This window comes from Pseudorca crassidens, chromosome 15 (assembly GCF_039906515.1).
Source record: "Pseudorca crassidens isolate mPseCra1 chromosome 15, mPseCra1.hap1, whole genome shotgun sequence".
In the NCBI taxonomy this organism is placed as follows: Eukaryota; Metazoa; Chordata; class Mammalia; order Artiodactyla; family Delphinidae; genus Pseudorca; species Pseudorca crassidens.
Genome location: NC_090310.1, coordinates 50,577,057 through 50,596,487, shown reverse-complemented (window position 1 = coordinate 50,596,487; position 19,431 = coordinate 50,577,057). Strand labels below are relative to the sequence as shown.

The 19,431-nt window shown below is 52.3% G+C and overlaps 1 protein-coding gene across 2 annotated transcripts in view; it reads right to left on the bottom strand.

Moving 5' to 3' along the window:
• Positions 1–1,799: 1,799 nt before the first annotated feature.
• The window catches only part of JAG1 (jagged canonical Notch ligand 1), a 35,737-nt gene continuing 18,105 nt past the window's right edge, over positions 1,800–19,431 (bottom strand). The window contains exons 6-26 of one of the 2 annotated variants that reach the window (XM_067707479.1): positions 16,272–16,402; positions 15,917–16,036; positions 15,365–15,478; positions 13,870–13,983; positions 13,173–13,286; positions 12,714–12,760; positions 12,205–12,378; positions 11,654–11,804; positions 10,688–10,852; positions 10,094–10,207; positions 9,487–9,600; positions 9,290–9,403; positions 9,034–9,150; positions 8,518–8,545; positions 7,971–8,056; positions 6,749–6,862; positions 5,993–6,102; positions 5,679–5,912; positions 5,336–5,467; positions 4,996–5,146; positions 1,800–4,013 (exon numbers count right to left, since the gene is read on the bottom strand). In XM_067707479.1, the coding sequence (XP_067563580.1) occupies positions 3,556–4,013; positions 4,996–5,146; positions 5,336–5,467; positions 5,679–5,912; positions 5,993–6,102; positions 6,749–6,862; positions 7,971–8,056; positions 8,518–8,545; positions 9,034–9,150; positions 9,290–9,403; positions 9,487–9,600; positions 10,094–10,207; positions 10,688–10,852; positions 11,654–11,804; positions 12,205–12,378; positions 12,714–12,760; positions 13,173–13,286; positions 13,870–13,983; positions 15,365–15,478; positions 15,917–16,036; positions 16,272–16,402 (2,902 nt within the window). In that variant the 3' untranslated portion in view covers positions 1,800–3,555. The remainder of the gene's footprint in view (positions 4,014–4,995; positions 5,147–5,335; positions 5,468–5,678; positions 5,913–5,992; positions 6,103–6,748; positions 6,863–7,970; positions 8,057–8,517; positions 8,546–9,033; positions 9,151–9,289; positions 9,404–9,486; positions 9,601–10,093; positions 10,208–10,687; positions 10,853–11,653; positions 11,805–12,204; positions 12,379–12,713; positions 12,761–13,172; positions 13,287–13,869; positions 13,984–15,364; positions 15,479–15,916; positions 16,037–16,271; positions 16,403–19,431) is intronic. The other variant, XM_067707480.1, reaches the window with a different exon arrangement.

Genomic DNA, 19,431 nt, shown 5'->3' with positions numbered 1-19,431 from the left:
TAATGGAAGAGCTTGTACTTTAGTACTTTAGTGAAGCTGTTCTCAAAGTTTGCTGTACCTAAACCAGGGAGGATTGGGGGAGGAGGGGACAGCTTGTTGAAAATACAGGTTCCCAGGCTCCACTTATGAATCATGGGCCAGGCCTGGGACTCTGTATTTAAGAGAAACCCCCTCCCCAGCTTACAAGTTCTGCTTCTGCTCATCACCCAGTCTCACTGGGCTTTTAGTCAAGATATACCCCTCTGTTCTAACTCTGCATTACGTAAGTCTAGAATCCCAGGACAGTGTCCCATCCTAAAGCACCCAACTGTGAGCTGATGCTTTCCCGGAGTTTCATGGTATATATGTGTTCTAATGCTGGAGTTCTAGTTAGCCATGTTTCTGGACGGAAAATTCTTCCTTTTCCAGGGCCTGCTTACAGAGGGCACAGAACATTCCCAGGGGATAGGGAAGGTTCTAAGTCCCTTCTTTTGCACATTCCTGCCCCCAGGATAACCAGGGCCTGGAGAAAGGGGACCACCTCCCTTAACGACCAAGGTCGTGGCTTTGAGCCCTGTCCAGATGAGACCATCTCATCCTTTCCACTACCCAGCGTGTCCTGCATAGAAGGCTCCTTAAAGTAACAATCACAAGATCGCTTCCCTCCTGGAATAAAGAATTGAAGAGGCTCATTAAACTCTTTTCTTGGCACACAAGCCTTTGGCAACTACCCAGGGAATTCTGGGTCCTGCAGAATCCAAGTTTACAAACCACCGGGGCAAGGTAGCATTTGAACTCAGACTGTCCTGCTCGTCGGGTCTGTACCGGGAAAGCACTGCTCCCTCCCTCTGACCTGAGCCCCGCAGAGCAGTGATACGGGGTCCCGTTCCAGGACAGGCAGACATCGTGGAAACCCAGACCCGTCACGGTCCAGGTCCTTCGCGCTCCCTCCCCGAGCCAAAACTCTGTCCCGGACTGATTCCCCTGATGGCCTCCACTCGTGCACGAGGAACCAGGGGACTGATTCCCCTGATGGCCTCCACTCGTGCACAAGGAACCAGGGACGCTTCAACCCGCCATCCATTCTTAACCAAGATGCCCATCGGGACACGCCTCCTAACCTGGTAGAAAGAGAAGCTTCCCAAGAATGAAGAAAGATAAACATCCCCGTAGCTTTTCCTCTGCTCAGTTTGTCACTCCAGCTGGAGTTCTACTATGAAGACTGGAGGGGGGGTGACAGCCTGGGTGTCACAGCTCCGAGGAGGGTAAGCTATAGCTTCCTAACCAGAGGAGGGAACTCCTGGCAACTCCTCAAAGCTGCTGGAAGCTGTCCACATGCCTGTCACTGGTGGTTCATCCCTCGGTGCCGAGATGCCAGAGGCAAAGCTTCCCCCACTCTACCCCGCCGCGCCATGTGGGGCAGGCTTGTTGGCCTCTGGCCCCAGCAGCCACGAGCAACAACCACAGCTCACCTGCCCTTTACAGGTAGGAGCAGCCCGGCTCTGCACGGGAGGCCAGCCACTCGCGCACTCCCTAGGAGCAAGGTGGTGAGGGGCAGAAGGGCCCTCACCCCAGAAGCTTGTAACCACCACCTCCTGCGGAGACCAGCCCAGAGGTACAAGGTGCACGAAAGCCACAAGGGTGTGGTCTGCAGTGACGGCAGGACATCCACATTCATCCAAACAGCCAGGGAAAAATAAGAGAAAGCATCCAGTCTCCCTCCTAATCCCCCAGCACCAATTCCAAGCTATTTAAAACCCTTTTACTGCGGTGGGCGTTCCCCCGCAAGTGCTCAAAACAATTCAGTCCACACTGCAGGCCATTAATCCAGTGGTGTTTATTCAAGCAGTATTCACACTTGCTGTCGAATAACAAGGGCATCTAGGCCCCCAAGACGGGGCTCACAGCTCCAGCTTCACAGCAGCCCCTCGGGGTTTCGAGAATGTTATGGCTGAAAAGGCTTTCCGTTCTTGATGGGGGACCCTGTCAAGCACAGCCTACTTCTCACACCCCAGTCACCAGGACAGACCCAGGGCGCTGGCAAAGGCACAAGGCAGAGCCAGGCAGAACTACATAAGCTCAGAAGAGGCCACACTGGTCCGTGTTTTCGTACAAAAAAATTTAATAAATATGACTTTTCAAAATTTATTGCCAGGAACAACACATCAAAGATGTATGTTTATGTTCGTATAACACTAAGAGGGCAATACAAAGGATCTTCACGGTCTTAACGGTGAACCGACGAAGTCAATTTTTAATAAGTCTTTTTGATCTTAAATTTCGTCATAGCATTTTGATTTCCTCACTTAAGGCAGGCAGTGGACTCTGGCAAATCTAAACAGTGACCTTTCTGGACATTTTACGGTTCAAGTATTCAACTAGCTTATGAGAATACTCCCTAAATGCAGTAGATAACAACACAAAATCAAATCTACAAGTGGTTCAGTCTTACATTACGAATGATGAAAAGAAATCAGAATTTACAAGATAAGATTGGTGTGCTTCCAACTTCACACAATTAATTTGATATCTTTAATGATCTTCAACCACTCACGTTTTGGCTACGTTTAGTCATAGCTCAGCTTGTTCCCTTAAACTGCTCGGTAGCAGATCACCTGCCTGTCTCTTTCAAGTCTAAAGCAAAACAAAAAAAACGAAAAAAAAAAACACTTGTTCTAGACTAACTCTCAAACTGCCTCAGTCGGGGTTTTAAACATCTGACGTCGTACGAAAAAAAAAAAAAAAACAACTCCACCAGTATTCCAGGCACAGAAGGCCATCCTATTGTCTTAAAATAAACTATTTTCAAACACCTTAATTTTGGCTTATAGGCAACACGTAATAAGAAAATAAGGTCAAAAAAATAAAGCCATACGCTTACAACGCTATCAAAAACCTTCAATTCTAAACACGTACATATAAATAAAAAGGAATGATGTCTTAAGGCTCTTGATTATTAAGTTAATAAATCAAATATACACAGTGATTAATAAAAAAGAATTATTTACAGAACTATACAAAATTCTACTTTTGACACATTTTTCCTCTTTAAATTCTTCATTTTACCAGCAACTGCTGACATCAAAGTCCCCCTCCCCCAACAACAACAACAAAATACAATAAAAAAAATAAATAATAAACTCATTTGTGATAGTTGCTGTGGTTCTGAGCTGCAAAGGCACTTTTCAAATACAGAACTACTTGGACGTCATCATAAAACCAATATACAAAAACAACTCAAGAGTCAATAAATATAAATAAAAACTATGATCCTAAGACTGCATCACCATCGGGACATCTGGCAGAAGTGGAGGCTGGAGACCTCGGGGGGCCGGGTGTTCTCCTGGGAGCCTGATCCGACAGGGGCGGGGCCCCGGGGCCTGGTGTTTGCATAGCTGTGCGATGCAGTGCTGCCCAGCCAACCACAGAAACTACCATTGCCAGTGTAAGCCAGCTTGTCAGAACTTAAATTAACACAGGGGTTCTACGTCAAGGACAGCCTGGGACCGGAACACGACAGGACAGCTGGAGAAGCTTCAGGAACCCCGGGCGCCCTCAGACTCCGCCCGCCGTCTGCTATACGATGTACTCCATGCGGTTCAGGCTCTGCGCGCTCTCCAGGTCTCTGTTGTCCTGTTTGTTTGTCCAGTTCGGGTGTTTGGCCGGCGTGCCGTGGGGGGGCTTCTCCTCTCTGTCGACCAGCGTGTACGTGGCCTGCCTGGCGAAGCGGGCTTTCTGCTGGTGCTTGTCCATGTCGTCCTCTTCCACCTCCGAGTTGTGTGTCCTTATTTTGGACATTTTGGAGTTCTTGTTCTCGTAGTCCTTGATGGGGACTGTGTTGGCCCCGTGCTTCTCGATGGGGTTCTTGATCTGGTTCAGCTGCTCCCGCACGTTGTTGGTGGTGCTCTCCTCAGAGGCCGAGCGCGCGTGGCTGCCGGGCTTCCGCCGCTTGCGCACGCACCAGTAGAAGGCGGTCACCAGGCAGCAGACCCAGGCCACGGTCAGGACCGAGCTCAGCAGGGGCACCAGGAAATCTGCAAGGCAGGGGCACCCCCGTGAGTCCCGCGCCCACGGCTCCCGTCCTTGGTCCCTAAGAAGGGCGCATGGGGACGAGTCCCTTTCCCAACCACACATCGTCACCTCCCAGCATCCCTGAAGAGACTAGGCCGAGCAGCAGCCCGTAGAGGCTCCCGCCTCGGCGCGGAGCAGCATCTGGGCCGGTCACGGGGAGGCTGGCTACTTAGGCAGCTCATTAGAGGAGCCGGTTTTCGGAAGCATCAGCAAGAGGCTCCCGGCATGGACGGCTCAAATGCCCCCAGTGGTCCTGCGCCCGGCAAGTCGCTTCACTAGAACGGTGATGCTCGGGGCATCCACGGGGGACTCTGGACATCCTGCGGGGCCATCGAGCCATCTATCAAACCCGTGTCTCAGTGCTTAGGACGGGCTGTCCCCCGATACCGGAGCACAGGACAGGCTCCGCACAGACACACGCTCAAGGCACAGCCATGCTCTTCCCAGGACCCAGAGACAATGTGTGCCTGGAAGGGCGCCCGCCTGCTGGAGCACAGCTTGCAGGCAGGGGAACAAGTCAGGGACGCCTCTGCCCTTTGCCATGTGACCTTGGTCACGTCAGATGGCCTCTGTTTTCTCAGTTAAAAGTGGGGGGTCCTTGAGTAGGGAACCGTCAAGTAACTCCCCACCCTGGAGGTTTTACTGGACGCCGGTTGTATTGGTCTTATTTTATTTTTTTTTTGCGGTACACGGGCCTCTCACTGTTGTGGCCTCTCCCGTTGCGGAGCAACAGGCTCCGACGCACAGGCCCAGTGGCCATTTCTCACGGGCGCAGCCGCTCCGCGGCACGTGGGACCCTCCCGGACTGGGGCACGAATCCGTGTCCCCTGCATCGGCAGGCGGACTCTCAACCACTGCGCCACCAGGGAAGCCCTGTATTGGTCTTATCGATGAGATGGACGTGACAGTCCTCACAGAAAGGGACCACTGCCCCCATCCACCTACCTGTTCTGTTCTTCAGAGGACGCCTCTGAACTCTCACTTCCGCAACGGCGGCGATCAGTGAGCTGTTCCCTTCACGTTTACTAACAAGATCTATAATTTTGTCGGTGATTTCCTTGATTGGGTTTCCATCATCCCGGATGTCTTCAGCAGACTGGAAAAGGAAGACTCATCAGACCAGAGGGTCAGGGACACTCCACAGTCACCTTCATTCAAAATTATTTGACCACACGTGTATGTCAAGCTCTCCTTCAATGTATCTGCTCATCTGGACACTGGCTAAGTGAAGTTTCTGAGCTACTTGGCAATCGAACAACTAAGCGTGCATGGGTCTCATACTCACAATGGCCACGTGTATTTCATTGTTTGCAGAAGGGGAAGGCTCGCAAGCTATGTAGATTGAATATTCAGCAGAAACATTCTTCAAAATATTCAAATTCCGCAACTGGCTGCAAATATGCTCTGTGGTGAGACCCTAGAACGAGATTTTTAAATCCACACACACGTAAAAGAGCGGAAGGAAAAAAGGCTGCTGTTTGCTTGAAAGTGAAGCTATATTCAGAAGCTGAGCTCTGGTGTAAGACAAGAATCTAGGCTAAGGAGGAGGAGATCCGAGCTCGTGACACCCCTGCTTTAGGGCAAGCAGACACACCCCACCTCTCCAAAGCCAGCAAGGTGTTCCGTACCGGCGACATCATCTCCTTGTTGAAGGTGAACGTGATGTTGGCACAGTTGTCCTGGTAGTAGGGGTCGGAGGCACACTTGGTCTTCACGGGCTGGAGGCTGGAGGACCGGCACTCACCCACACCAGTGCAGGGGCGCACGAAGCACTGGGCGTCCAGGATGGGGATGCAGCTCTGCCCGCTGGGGCACTCGCTGTGCCCTTTGTGCAGCGAGCAAGGGCGGGGGCCACACCACACCTGCAGAGACAGAGTAGAGCTCAGGAGACGCTCGTTGGCAGTTCCAGAACCAGAACGCCGGTGGCTGGGGCCACGCCTACCTTCGAGCAGGCAATCCTCCCGTCCAGGCACTGGCAGGTGTTGCAGTCATCGTCCCACTTGGCCCCATCAGGTATCACGCTCCCCACGGTGATGCAAGATCTCCCTGAAACTGAGGTGGAGACTCGTGAGTGGGAGGAGTTGCCTTTTCTGGAGACAGTTCTCCTGATTCTTCACTCCCTGCCTGTCGGGAAGTGATTACACCTGTTGCCCCTTGCCCCATAACAACACAGTTGCTCCCACTATGGGCAAGCATCCCTCCCTCCCCGGTGGCCTTTGCACCCGGCCACGTGACCGGCTTTGGTCAGTGCAGTGCGTTGGGATGCGATGTGAGCAGAGTCTCTCCCGGGTGAGCTTGGCCCCTTGAGAGCCTACTGTTTGCCAGGGAAAGGACATGCCCTGGATACAGTGCTGGTCCAAGGAGGATGGGGTGGCACACAGACCTGGGCACCCAAGCCGAGGCATCCATCGCTCTGCTTGTGCCTTTGTGCCCACGAGCAACACCAATACTTGTCGTACACACGGAGATCGGGGATGGTTGTCACACAGCATAGTTGTGGCAACAGCTGGCTAAAACCAACAGCTACGCTGTTTTCACGGGACCGCCCCCCCTCAGGTTTCCCCTTCCCTGTGGTCCCAAGTGGATGTCCCCCCTCCGTGTTCTCTGAGCGTAGTTCCACTCACGAACAGTCAAAACAGTGACTGCAGTGCCCGCTCAGCCCGCAGGACACACGGGCAGCTGGGCCCGGCCCACTTACCTTCCTGGCATTTAGCACCACTGTGCCCTGGGGGGCAGACACACCGGTACCCATTGATCTCATCCACACACGTTGCCCCGAAGGCACAAGGTGAAGACTGGCATTCGTTGATGTCTAGGAAAAATGGAGTTCGAGCTTAGGCCCCAGTGGGAGGCAGCAACGTTTTTCTAAGTTTTTACTGACAAAACGTACAGATAAGCTTTCTAAGTATAACCTTAACGCATTTTCATCACATGACCAGCACCCAAATAAAGAAACAGATCATCAGTACTCCCAGAGTCTCCAGTCACTGCCCCGCAAGGACCACCACTAGCCTGATTTCTAACAGCTGAGAATCATATGGGGAAGCAGCAATTTTTAACTGAGGTTCCTTTTTCTCTGATAGTACGATTTAGAACAAGGGCCGGCAAAGATCTTGAAAAGGGTCAGCTAGTAACTATTTTAGGCTTTGCAGGCCATGTAGTCTCCGTCATGTCATGACTGCTCAACTCTGTTGCAGCATGAAAGCAGCCCTAGACAGTACATCAACAAGGGTGTGGCTGTGTGTCAATAAAACTTTATTTTGGCCCCCAGGCCATAATTTGCTGACGCCCGATTCAGAAACATGAAACAGATACACAGTTCCCCCATCTAGTAGTTCTTGAAGTCCCAGACCTGGGGACCTCAAGGACCAGTAAAACTTTAAATACTTTAGGGACAAGGACACAAAAGTAGTACAACTAAATCTATCACCTTTTTTGGCAAAAGAAAGGGCATGTAAAAAAAAAAAAGTAGGGAAAAGGCTCAAAATAAAGAATAAACTGTGAACTTCCTGAAAAACTGCATTGCCTGCCTCCATTTTGTTTAATCATTTCACCGGGGCCTGATCAAGCCCTGGAAACCGCAGCCCCAGTCCCTTCTGTGGCCTTAGCTCTGTCCCCTACCAGCATGGATGTGGCAACGTCCGCTTGCCCATAATTTCATGTTAGTCACGGGGACAGGCACACTCTTTCCTTAGGACCTCAGAGTAGATTAATCACCAAATTCTGTGGCTGACGCTCTCTCCCCTAGAGCAAGGAGGGCTGTGTCCCCCAGGGAGGGGCCGGCCAGAGCCGTCTTAATCCCAGCTGGAGGCAGATTACTTGTCAAGGCTACTTAGAACCATGGCCATAATTATTTTAAAGATGAAAACTCTCAGGCTGAGGGTTTGGAGTGGGAAGACCCAGTCGGAGGTGGTCCTTACTTATCCTGCAGTCGGGCCCAGCGAAGCCGGGGGCGCACTCACAGCGGTACCAGTTCTCTCCATCCACGCATGTGCCACTGTTGTAACTATGAAAGCAAAGACCCCTCGGTCACCACCAGTCCACCACTTCCCCTGCCAGTTCAAAGGTAGCCGTGCCAGTTACGATCAGCGGCTCTCACCCCTGCTCACACGCACCACTGCCTGGGAGCTTTAAAAACACTGATGCCTGGGTCCCACCCCCAGAGAGTCTAACATCACAGGTCTCGGTTGCAGCCCAGGGACTGGAACTTATAAATGCTCCCCGGGTAATTCTCGCGTGCAGCCAAGTTTGAGAATCACTGCTCTAAATGAGAACACAACCTGACTAAAGTGTGGTCCGCGGACCAGCAGGATCGGCATTGCCTGGGAGCCTGTCAGAGAAGAGGAATGTGCAGCAGCTCCCAGACCTCCTGCATCCGAACCTGCACTTTAAACAAGATCCCCAGGAGACGCCCACACGTGTCACAGCCAACAATAAAGCGCCGGCTTAAAAGGTGGCCATGCTTACCAGGGATGAGGACTGCAGTCATTGGTATCTGCAAAGTAAAAAAAGACAACTTAACGGCGAGGCCTTCTTAGCCCTAAGTCAAAACACCAGTGATTTCCACAATACCCAGATGATAAAGCTGTCGTTAACACCGGCAGAAGGAGCTTAAGACCTCTGCTCAATTGGAACCAGGCCCACACCACACTTGGTCCCATTCACCGTGGGACACATGTACACAGGAAGAGGCCCTGGGTGGGGTGGGCAGGGGGTGTGAGAATGGATGGAGACAGGCTGCTGGTCAGACCAGAGCTGAGAACCACGACGCCATCTGTCTCCACTTATCTCCTCGGCGACTTTCTCATGCCCAGGTCAGGGCTGCATCCCATCAAGTCATTAGAACAGACCCAGGTGATGCAGAAGCAGACATCAAACAGCTCTGCTTCTGGTTTCCATTGCCAGTCCCTGGGGGTGTCAGGATGGACTCCTGCAGCCCTCAGAGAGTTCAAGGTGGCAAGCGGGGGGAGGGGAAACACTCACTCTGTGTACAGATGGGCCCCTCCCAGCCTTCTTTGCAGACACACGTGAAGGACTCGCCGTTGACCACACAGGTGCCCCCATTGTGGCAGGGGTTAGGCAGGCAGCTACTGTTTCGGGCTATGAGACAAGAGCAGACAAGGCCACCCTCCCTGAGGATCCAGTGACAGTCTGGAGGGGCAGAAACCAGGTCCCAGGAAACAGTCATAGGCTCACAGGCCCACAGCCCCTGTGAGGCCCAGGGAGGGCGGAAAGATACCTATGTTACAGGTCGTTCCTTCCCAGCCTCCGGGACACATGCACTTGAAAGCGTCCCCCTCGTCATAGCAGGTGCCACCATTGTTGCACGTAGCCTCATCACACTGGCTGTCACCTGGAGGAGAAGATCCCGCCGTGAGCCCCTGGCCGGCCCTGCTCACGGAAGACAGGGCAGGATCCTAGCCGGCCACCACTTACGTGAGTGGCAGGTCTTGCCTTTCCACCCGTTTTTACAGTCGCAGTAAAAGTCGTTGACCAGGTCGCGACACGAGCCCCCGTTGTGGCAGGGGTTCTGGCTGCAGTCGTTAATATCTGCAATCAGAGGAGACAGCCGGCTGAAGACGCTCCCAAGCCCATCCACGCCCCGCGACGCCTAAGGACTGCATCTCTCCGCCCCCAGCCCCTGCTTTCCACGCCCACTTCAAAACCAGCAGACACCCGGGGACTTAAACACGGTCACCCTTTCCCAGGAATAAAGGAGCCCCCGACAGGCCATGGAAGTTAAAGTCAAGATGGGCAGAAAGGACAACCCAAACAGCAAGATGATCACTTTTCCTGCAAGTGGGGATATCTATCATCCTAATTACAGGGTCTAATTCTATAAGCTCCTCCGCAGAAGTTCCTTCCCGCTGGCTGGCGTCAGCATCAACACATGCAAATAGGACACAGGCCATGCCGTCCCAGGGCAGGAACTGTCGGGGTCCAACTCCCAGATATTTCCACGAAGAAGAAAGGCTTCCCATGTGGATTCTGTCCTGCCCACACCCCCCAGAGCTGTCTGTCCCCAGAGGACCCCTGAACTCACTGGTCTCACAGTAGGCGCCCTCCCAGCCACCACTGCAGATACACTTGTAGGAGTTGACACCATCGATGCAGGTACCACCATTTTTACAGGGGTTGCTCTCACAGTCATTAATATCTGTGAAAGGAAAGCAAACAGAAACACAGGTAAGCAAACGAAGGAAAGTAATGCCACCGCCAAGCACTGTTCTGCGGGCTTCCCTGCCTCTCCTGAGAAAATACACTGGGCACCTCAACATTTAACTCCGTCAGGACTGTTTCTGAATCCGGCGGGCAGTTTTATCAAGCAGGGGCCTCCAGAGAGCACCCCGTCCCTTTTATTTAATGTCTTCACACTAAGCTACTTGGAGAGAGTGGAGAGGAAACTCCTAGGCAAAGCGGACCACCCGATCTAGTAAGGTTCCAGAACATTCTAAAATAAACGTGCTGAAGACTTAAGAGGCGTCAGTGATCTCGTAAGTTAAACATGACCTCAGTCTTAGATTGTAGGTGGTAAACCTGGACTGATCTCTCCTGAAATTATTCCAGATGCCCCCCAGCTGGGCCGGGGCAGGGTTTGGGGGACCTCGGCCCATTCCCCGAGGATGCGGGGTCTTACTTTCATGGCAGTACGTTCCAGTGAAGCCTTTGTTACAGTCACAGGTGAATTTGCCTCCCGACTGACTCTTGCACTTCCCGTGGGGACCGCAGACATTGGAGGAAATATAGCGCACCCCTTCAGGCGTGTCATTGGAGGCCATGGCTACCGTGCAGCTGTCAATCACTGCGAGACAGACTTGGGGTCAGATCCCCGCCAGGGACCCGAAGACCCGGTGTTCCTGAGCCCAGGACCCACGCCACGCCTGCTCTCCTGGAGCCAGGCACCTTAGCCAGGCTAATGAGGGTAAGAAGCCAGCACCTCGGTGGCCAAGACTGGCAATATGCCGTGTCACGCTGTGACAGGCAAAGCCGAGACCCCAGGCGGAGTTTTTTTTTTTTTTTTTTTTTTTAGGCGTTTTCTCCCTATGGAGCCAGGAGCCCACGTGTCTGCGGGCCCTGTTCATCCTCCCTCTACTGATACATCTACCAAATTTGCTGGAAGCTGGCTAAGGAGGAGGAACAGCCTTTCCCTCGATGTAAGGGCACTTACGGCTGCAGGAACCTGGAAGCCTGAGCCAGCTCACACAGCAGCCACAGGCGGCCATTTAAATTTAAGTGAATGAAAAGTAAGTAAATCAGGGCTTTTAGTTGCCCTGGTCACACAGTAAACGTTCCGGGCCACACGTGTCCCAAGGCTACTGTACCTGACGGTGCAGATATCACCGTGGCAGAAAGTTCTACTGGCAGAGGTGCCCTGAGGAATCCACCTCGGCCTTGCACATCAGCGTCCCCCAGAACGGGGATGCTAAATGAATTCCCTTCTCTGCCCTGGGCTACTTGCAGGTATGGTCCCCCCGAACTGGTGGGCCTGAATAGGTTGTTTCCACGTGTTCTGGCTTCCCTCCGAGTGTCACGGGGCAGTGACGAACGGGCAGAGGACAGCAGCCTTGAAGACAAGCCAGAACCCTGGCGGGGAGGGAGGTACCTTCACAGGGGGTGGTGCGGCAGTGGTCTTTAAGGTGGGAGCAGTTCTTGCCTTCATAGTCCTCGGGACACTTGCAGAAATAGTCGCTGGCGCGGTTGTAGCACTGGGCACCGTTCTGGCAGGGGTTGGGCTCGCAATAATCGATGTCCAGCTGCGAGGGCCAGGGGCAGGGGAGGGGGGACACAAAGTAAAACAAAGCCGTCATTATGACTCCTCTGGGGCAGCGGCCACTGGAATTTGACCCTTCCGTCTGCTTCTGTTAGGAGAACACCCAGCATGATTTACAGTTGTGTCCTAGCGACTGTCCAGGTACGCATTTGAGACAACAGGGCAGAATGAGAGAGTGCTGGGTCTGGGATGAAACGGACAAAGAGAAATCGACAGGCTGCCGGACAACGGGAAGAAAATCACTCATCACCCTCCTTCCACGGCGCGTGTCTAGCAGAGATCCCTAGTCAACAGGAGGCTCCAGACAGTGTTGGGAATGGGAAGGTGAGGGTGAGGAGACTGCCTGTGAAAACTGGGCCATCGGGCGCTCCAGCCCGGCTCACCTGACAGAGGTTTCCAGAGAAACCAGTGGGACAGAGACACTGGAATCTGTTGATTTCGTTCTGACAGTGACCCCCGTTGAGACAGGGGTTGCTGGCACACTCATCGATGTCTGTCTCACAGTGATCGCCTGCATAGCCAGGTGGACAGATACAGCGATAACCGTTAACCAAATCCTGGAGGGAGGAGAAGGAGGGTGAGAAACACATGCTTTTTTTCTAGGTGCTCCACAAACACAGGGCTTCAGTGGTTCAGCGTGACTGTTGCGCTTCAGCTGATTCACTGAAAGAGATGCCAAACCTCTCCAAATGTGAGAGAGGAATTTCTACGTGCATGCCTCCAAGATGACTCCCGGGAGGATGGGGTAACATGAGCCCGAGTGAAACTTCCAGAGACTCACTTTTCACCTGCATTTTTAAATCTCCCAGGGACAGAGCTTTCCCAGGGTCACATAAATCTTAAGGCTTGTTGTCAATCACTAAGGTTTTGATACAAGCAAAGACTTACATACCCGACAGGAGGCGTCATTCTGACATTGGCCGAGGCAGTCATTAATATCTAAAAAATAAACAAGTCACCGTATTGGAGGGGCAATTTACATTGAAGTTGGGCTTCACTGAAAAGCCTTCTCTGCTCAGGAAGATAAAAACCTCCAATCAGATTTCTTGCGTGCTTCCCGTGAAATAAGCTTATTGGTGGGAACACTCCCTAGTTCTTCCAGACTGAGGTACTGAAACTTCACATCATTGTTTTAGCCACCTTATCAGAGTACGGCCGTTTTTTACCAGCTAATGAGCCTGATAACGTGTATGTTTTCATTTCTGTGCCCATCACTCCCTCTCCAAAAACATTCCCTCTATAAGGTTCTCCTTCCACTACTCAAGTCTTAGACCTGGAGCCTGAATACGGCTGGCAAATGCCTTCAACACCCCAGTCTCATGAAAATCAAAATTGAAACAGTCTCACTCACTTATGTCACAATTCTGACCCATCCAGCCCGGGAGGCAATCACAGTAGTAGCTGGCGATCAGATTCTTACAGGATTTGGCATTTACACAAGGTTTGGCCTCGCATTCATTTGCATCTGAAAAACAGAGAGGATGAACAGTGAGAAATGGGGTTCTACCCCACCTCCCCCCTCAGAAAAAACACCATACAAATAGTTTGTCTGAAACGAGACATTTTAATAAGCTAGCTAAATAAGAGATGCTACTGTGAACATCTGAACCCTCTCCCCTAGCTATGCTCCAGTAAGGAATGCTAATTGATAACGTTCCAGCTGCTGTTGACAACTAGCCCCCGACAGGACAGCAGAAAGCCACTAGGCACTTCTGTGCAAAACCCAGCGCAGCCTAGTTGCTGGGATTTAATAGTGGCAAAAAAGAATGCAGACAGCTCATTCCTCATGAGATCATCCCCGTTTGGAACCCAGCTGAACACTCCTCGGACAGACGATTGACATGGTTCAAGGAATCCCACGACTTTCCCACAGGGCCTCAAAGAGCCAGGCCATTTGCATGCGAGTTATTTCTTCCAGGCCTGCTGGCTGGACCCTAGATAATAAATGACTTCTTGGTACGATGGCACGCAAGCTTGCACCGCTGGCCACATGTACAGCTCCCTTAATCGCTCGGATCAAGCCAGCCCCGGTGCAGGAATTCTCTTACCTAACTGGCACGTTTTGCCCGTCCACTGGGGCGGGCACATGCACTTAAATCCGTTAACCAAGTCCTGGCAGGTGCCCCCGTGGGAACAGTTATTTGGAGAACAGTCATCAATGTCTGTTTGACAAAAAGAGGAGAGGGTTGGCAATTTAATCTCAATCCATTTGACAATTAGATAATTTAATACCACCCCTCACGTGAGGGGCCTTCACTTAAGAGCCAGACACCTGCTGCAAGTGACTGCTACGATGACGATAAGGCCTGATTTTAGCTTTAAATCCCCCACTGGCCCAGTTCATTTAATCCGCAACCTGAGCGGGTGGGAGAGCCAGCTGGATCCCCGGAGCATCAGCCCTGGGTAACTCAGGACATCTCTCACTGCCTACCCTTTATTTTTAAAGAAAAGTTCCATCACGGCACAGAGGTAACTAAGGAGAGGTAAGGAAAAATAACTTCTTCGCTGGTGAAAAAAAAAATCATATTCTTGTTTACTCACAGACTTTTCCCAAAAGCACATGCCTGGGGTGCCCAACCTCCCCCTTCTGCACTAGACTCCTGAGGTCTCTTAGCGATTCACCTCCTGCCCGGGTAGGAGGTGCCAGGCTCTCCTCATGAATCTGCTCACCAAGCCTTCACACCCCCAGGAGATGGGACTTGCTACTCTCCCGTTTAAACAGGGCACAGGTTGGCAGTGACTACAGTCCCACCATGGTGACGGGTGGCAGGGCCATGGTGCCAGCCCAGGTGATCCAACCCCAGAACCCAGCTCCTTAACCGTGTTGCATGCTGTTCTCAGGGGGCCGATGACCGTGGACCTCAGGCCTGGCTGCACCTCTGAAATCCAGGAGCTTGTGTGTGTTTTGTTTTTTGTTTTTGCCGCGCTGCATGGCATGTGGAATCCTAGTTCCCCGACCAGGGATCGAACCTGCGTCCCCTGCACTGGAAGCTCGGAGTCCTAACTGTTGCACCACCAGGGAAGTCCCCAGGAGCCTGTGGAAGGTACGAACTCCCCAATTCCAAAGGGAAACCGTAGCACCCAGAGACCTGTACTGGGAAGCACTGGGGTAGTCCTGGTGTGCGGCCAAGTCCCGCAGCCACTGTCACTCTGTAGCCCTGGTCCCTCTTTCAAAATTTGTCCCCACCATGAAATTCAGTCATGACCACCTCCCCCGCAGGAATCCTCTGTACAGCTTCGAGGAGAATAACCGTAATTCAGTTCAGAGGAGGCACAAGTCCAGGGAAAAGGACGCAGCTACCCCATGAGCGAGTTTCTTCCAGTCAGAGATGCGTGTGCTAACTTAGCAGGGTGCCTTAGGATGGGGGTGCCAGGAGACTTCCAAGGGCAGAGGCCGGAAGCTCAGGCCAGCCTCACCACCAGACCCCCTCCCACCGAGACAGACCCATCACTAAGACCGACGTGGACCCACAACCCTGTACCTTGACACAATACCCCCCTCCCCCCCGCCAAGAAAGGGCACAAGCCAAAACGCAGACTTACTTGTGGAGCACGTGGGGCCGGTCCAGCCCGGAGAACACTCACACTCAAACCCCAGGGAGGTCTCCTTGCAGCTGCCTCTGTTGTGGCAGGGATCAGAGAGGCAGGCGTGTTCCGCTGTGGACACCAGCACAGCAGTCAGCAAGGGGCGCCCACCGAGAGAGGCTACCTAACACTCCCCCCGGCAACCAAATCGCACGCCTGGGCCACCAGCTCGAGCTCGTTTCAAGAAATCAAAGCAAGTGTGGGACGTAACCCCGCTGTGTCTGCGGCGGAAAGGAAGTCATCTCTCTTGCTAAGCTCTCCGGCCCCATTTCTCCAAGCTTTTGACCTGGGAGCTGGGTCACTGCCCTGTACACGCCGCCCCCGATGAAATCAGCAGCCCCCAAACCACCTGAGCAACTGGACAGAGGTTTCAAAGACGCACGGAACGGCTGGGAGGACAGGTCTTAACATTGGAGGCTATTTTCATCTTTTTATGAGTCCCTAAGTGTATTTAAGCTGAGTGTACAGAAAAATTAGACAAAGGGATCTCACTGAGCCTGGACCACTTACCAATTTCACAGTTGGGTCCCGAGTACCCCTCAGGGCATGAACACTGATATTTGTCAGGCCCTGTGTTGCTACAGGTTCCCCCATTGAGACACGGCTGGTGGGTCCCGCAGTAGTTGAGATCTGCCAAAAAGACCCCAAAGAAGTCACTCAGAGACCAGAAACACTGTGTTCCTAGACCCATTCCTCTTTAAAAACTAAAACCGAGGGAAACAGACCCAGATTCACAGGGTTAAAGGCAAATTCAAACAGATTTAGAATAAAAGCCCCTGCAAATAAAAATAAATGAAAGTACAAACCAAATCACCCACACCCCACCCCCGACCTCCAGCCCCACCCAGGTCCTCCCCAGACATACCTTTGTCGCAGAGCTGGCCACCCCAGTTGGTCTCACAGAGGCACTGCCAGGGCTCGTTACAGGTGCCGTGGACGCACCCTGGGTGTGGGATGCACTTGTCACAGTACAGGCCCTGCCAGCCATACTGGCACCTGGGGACACACAGCAAACCCTGCTTTACCCTTTAGAACTTGCAGGGAGATCGGAGCCAGGAAAACACAAGGATGCAAAGCCCAGGCTTCTGGCCACAGGATGGTAGACTGTCAAGGTCTGTCCGGGGGTTCCCTCTAAGCAAACATTTTCCCAGTTGGACTGAGGTCCCCTCCCAGGCGACTCCCAACAAAAGGAGGGCTGTTTGGGGAGAGGCCAGCACTGGGCTGCCCTCCACAAAGCCCCTCTCTCTTCTCAGGCTCCCCCATGAGCCCAGGGCGGAGGCTTGGAATAAATGAACCCCTGGGGGGAAGGCAAGGGCTCTCCCTGCAGTGACAACAATAGCCACGCGAAGCCTCTGCAGACGCAGCCCTTTGGGCAAGTTTTACACAGCAACGCGGCTGGGCTGTGTCCCAGCAGCAAGTCACGACCCCAGCACACAAAAATGCACCGAGACACCGAGTGCGGCAGGAAACTGCCTCCCAAGGAGGCTCCCTGAAATCAGACGAGGAGGAAAAGGGGCTCCCTTCCTTGGAGAGATGGGGTAGGATCTCTGGACCCATTTCTGCAGGGAGGACGAGGAAAGCAACAGCGCTTGGAACCATTTCCGTACGTGATTTATGACCTGCCCCCCTCGTGGCTACTTAGGCTAATTTATTTTATAGTTATTTCTCACTTTGCACATACACACACACACAGTCAACTTGGTTTATCTCGTATTGGGGAAGGGAGTCGAGTTTCCTTTATAAGCGCCTCATTAATCGGACTCTCTGGAGGCCAAATGGTGCCTTTGATCCCCAAACAAAAACACAAACATACACCTTCACCTGGGGCAGGGGCTCCGCTACTCTCCCCTCAAGTTTCAAGCCCTCTGAAACTCTAACTGCCTTCTCAGAAATCAAGCTCTAGCAAACAGGAGCTGGCAGTGGGGGCAGCCCACAGTGGAGTGAAGGTGGGGTGAGCCAGAAACAGCGACCAGCAAATATTTCCATGACGGGACCCGGGAAAGCCATGGTCAGAATCGCCTCCCCCGCAAAGAAGGAAAGGCGTTCTGCGTCCAGAGAGCTGGAGGTGGGCTAAAAATCCTTGTCATGGGAAAATTACAGGGAACCAGCTAATCGCTAATCATCCACGGCCGGGAGTCAACTCACCCCTGAGAATTCTGACTCACCACTTCCTAACTCCTAAAAGCAAGCCATCCACGCCCCAGCACAAAGAACCACCAGGCTGTGCGGCTTAAAAATCAGAGGATTCTGGTTCATCTAAAACGAAACTCCGGTCTAAATGGCAAGGCACTATTAAAGGAGTCAAATAAGAACAAAGTAAATCCTCCGGTAGAAATGTTTTTTCAAAGTGGACACTCAAGGTAGTGGGAGATCACGGGGACGCTTGTGTAAAGACTGACAGTCTTAGTCTGAAAGGTAGATATTAAGAAGGAACTGATTGGGAAATAGCATTATTCTTACAGTCTTTCCCTCGTTGCCTTCCAGATGAAGGATCACTACACCTCTTCCATTTGCTTAATACAAGGAGTAAGAGGCAGCTGAGGACCCGCCTCGGCTCTTAATCAGTGAGAGCTGGATACCCAAGCATAAGAAAGGAACCACAAGAGGCCCTGGATGACTTCAAAAGAAAACAAATAAAAATACTGACCCTAAAAGAGGCATCCACAAGGTTATCCCAGTGTAATAATATATGATTAAGGTTCTCATGAGAAATTGAAGTGACTTTCCTCATAGGATGATTCATAATTGAGTCTGATATTATTGGCAGGCTCGCAATAAAGCAAGACTGTGCACCCAGAAAAAGGGATTCCAGGTCGACCTGGGAGCAAGAGAAGCAGTAAAGTGTTCTCATGCGGGGGAAAAAACAAGACAAAACACACCTCTGTAATACATGATCCGAAGGACAACTTACAGGTAACTTGCCATCAGCTATTTCTGGAGCAGGATGCAACCAGAACTTCCTTGGCGAGAAGGTTCTGTTTTGATTTTTCAAGGGAAGGAGGAGGAGATGGCCTGGGAGACCATGCAAATGATGTGTGGGAAAGTCACACCTTAAGTAAATAAGGGCCTTCGAGTCCAGGCAGGGAGTGGGAGGGAGACTTTGAAAGAGAAAGGCCTAAATTCTGGAAACAAAGCCTGCTGTTCTGGCTGGGAGGGCCCTCCCCAGGCAGCAGTGTGTTTATTCTGATGACAGGAGCAGAAATCGAGGTCGCCCTTGACTGATACTCATCTGAGCTGAGCACCCGCGTGCTGAGCACGAAGCGGGCGCAGCAGAGTCCCTGAGAGCACGGCTGATCTGACTCTCCGGAACAACCTTCACAAAGAAGAGCCTGCCCCCAAGCTTGACAGTAACGCTGTTAAATACCACAGTCGGCTGCCACCAGCGATGGGGGTTCGCAGGCGAAGCCCTTCAGTCTTCCAGAAAGTAAACTTATCTTTCTGAAGTGCAGGAAGAGACAATTTCAGGCCAGCCTGGTTTTGTTTTCCTTCCAGCTGCCCTGATTCCCACTTCAGCTTCAAGCCCCAGAGCTCAGAGCTCCCCGCTGCACGGGAGGGGAGCTGCGGCAGTGGGTGCACAAAGGTATGGAGGACCACAGGGGTCTTCAGGATTTTCGGAGCGGCAAAATCCTGTGGCTGTGCTCAGCCTGTCGAAATGCAGATTTCTGGGCCCAACCTAGGGACTGGGGTTCCGTGGGTGTGGGGTGGCACCCAGCAACCTGCATTTCCACACGTCCCTGGTTAACTCAGGGAATGACACTCTGAGTACTGAGGTTTGGGGGCAGTGAATCCCAAAGTACGGTCCCCGCGCCCCCAGCAAGAACAGCACTGCTGGGGGCTTGTTAGAAATGCAGAGACTTGAGTCCACCCCAAGCTATGGAATCAGGATCTGCGTCATCACAAGAGTCCCAGGTAATGTCAGTTTGAGATGCACTGGTTTAGACTAAGGATTCATAAGCTTCCCTGGGCTCAAACTGGGGTAGCTTTGGGGGAAAACATGACAGGCCCAAAGGAACCATTGAGTGTCA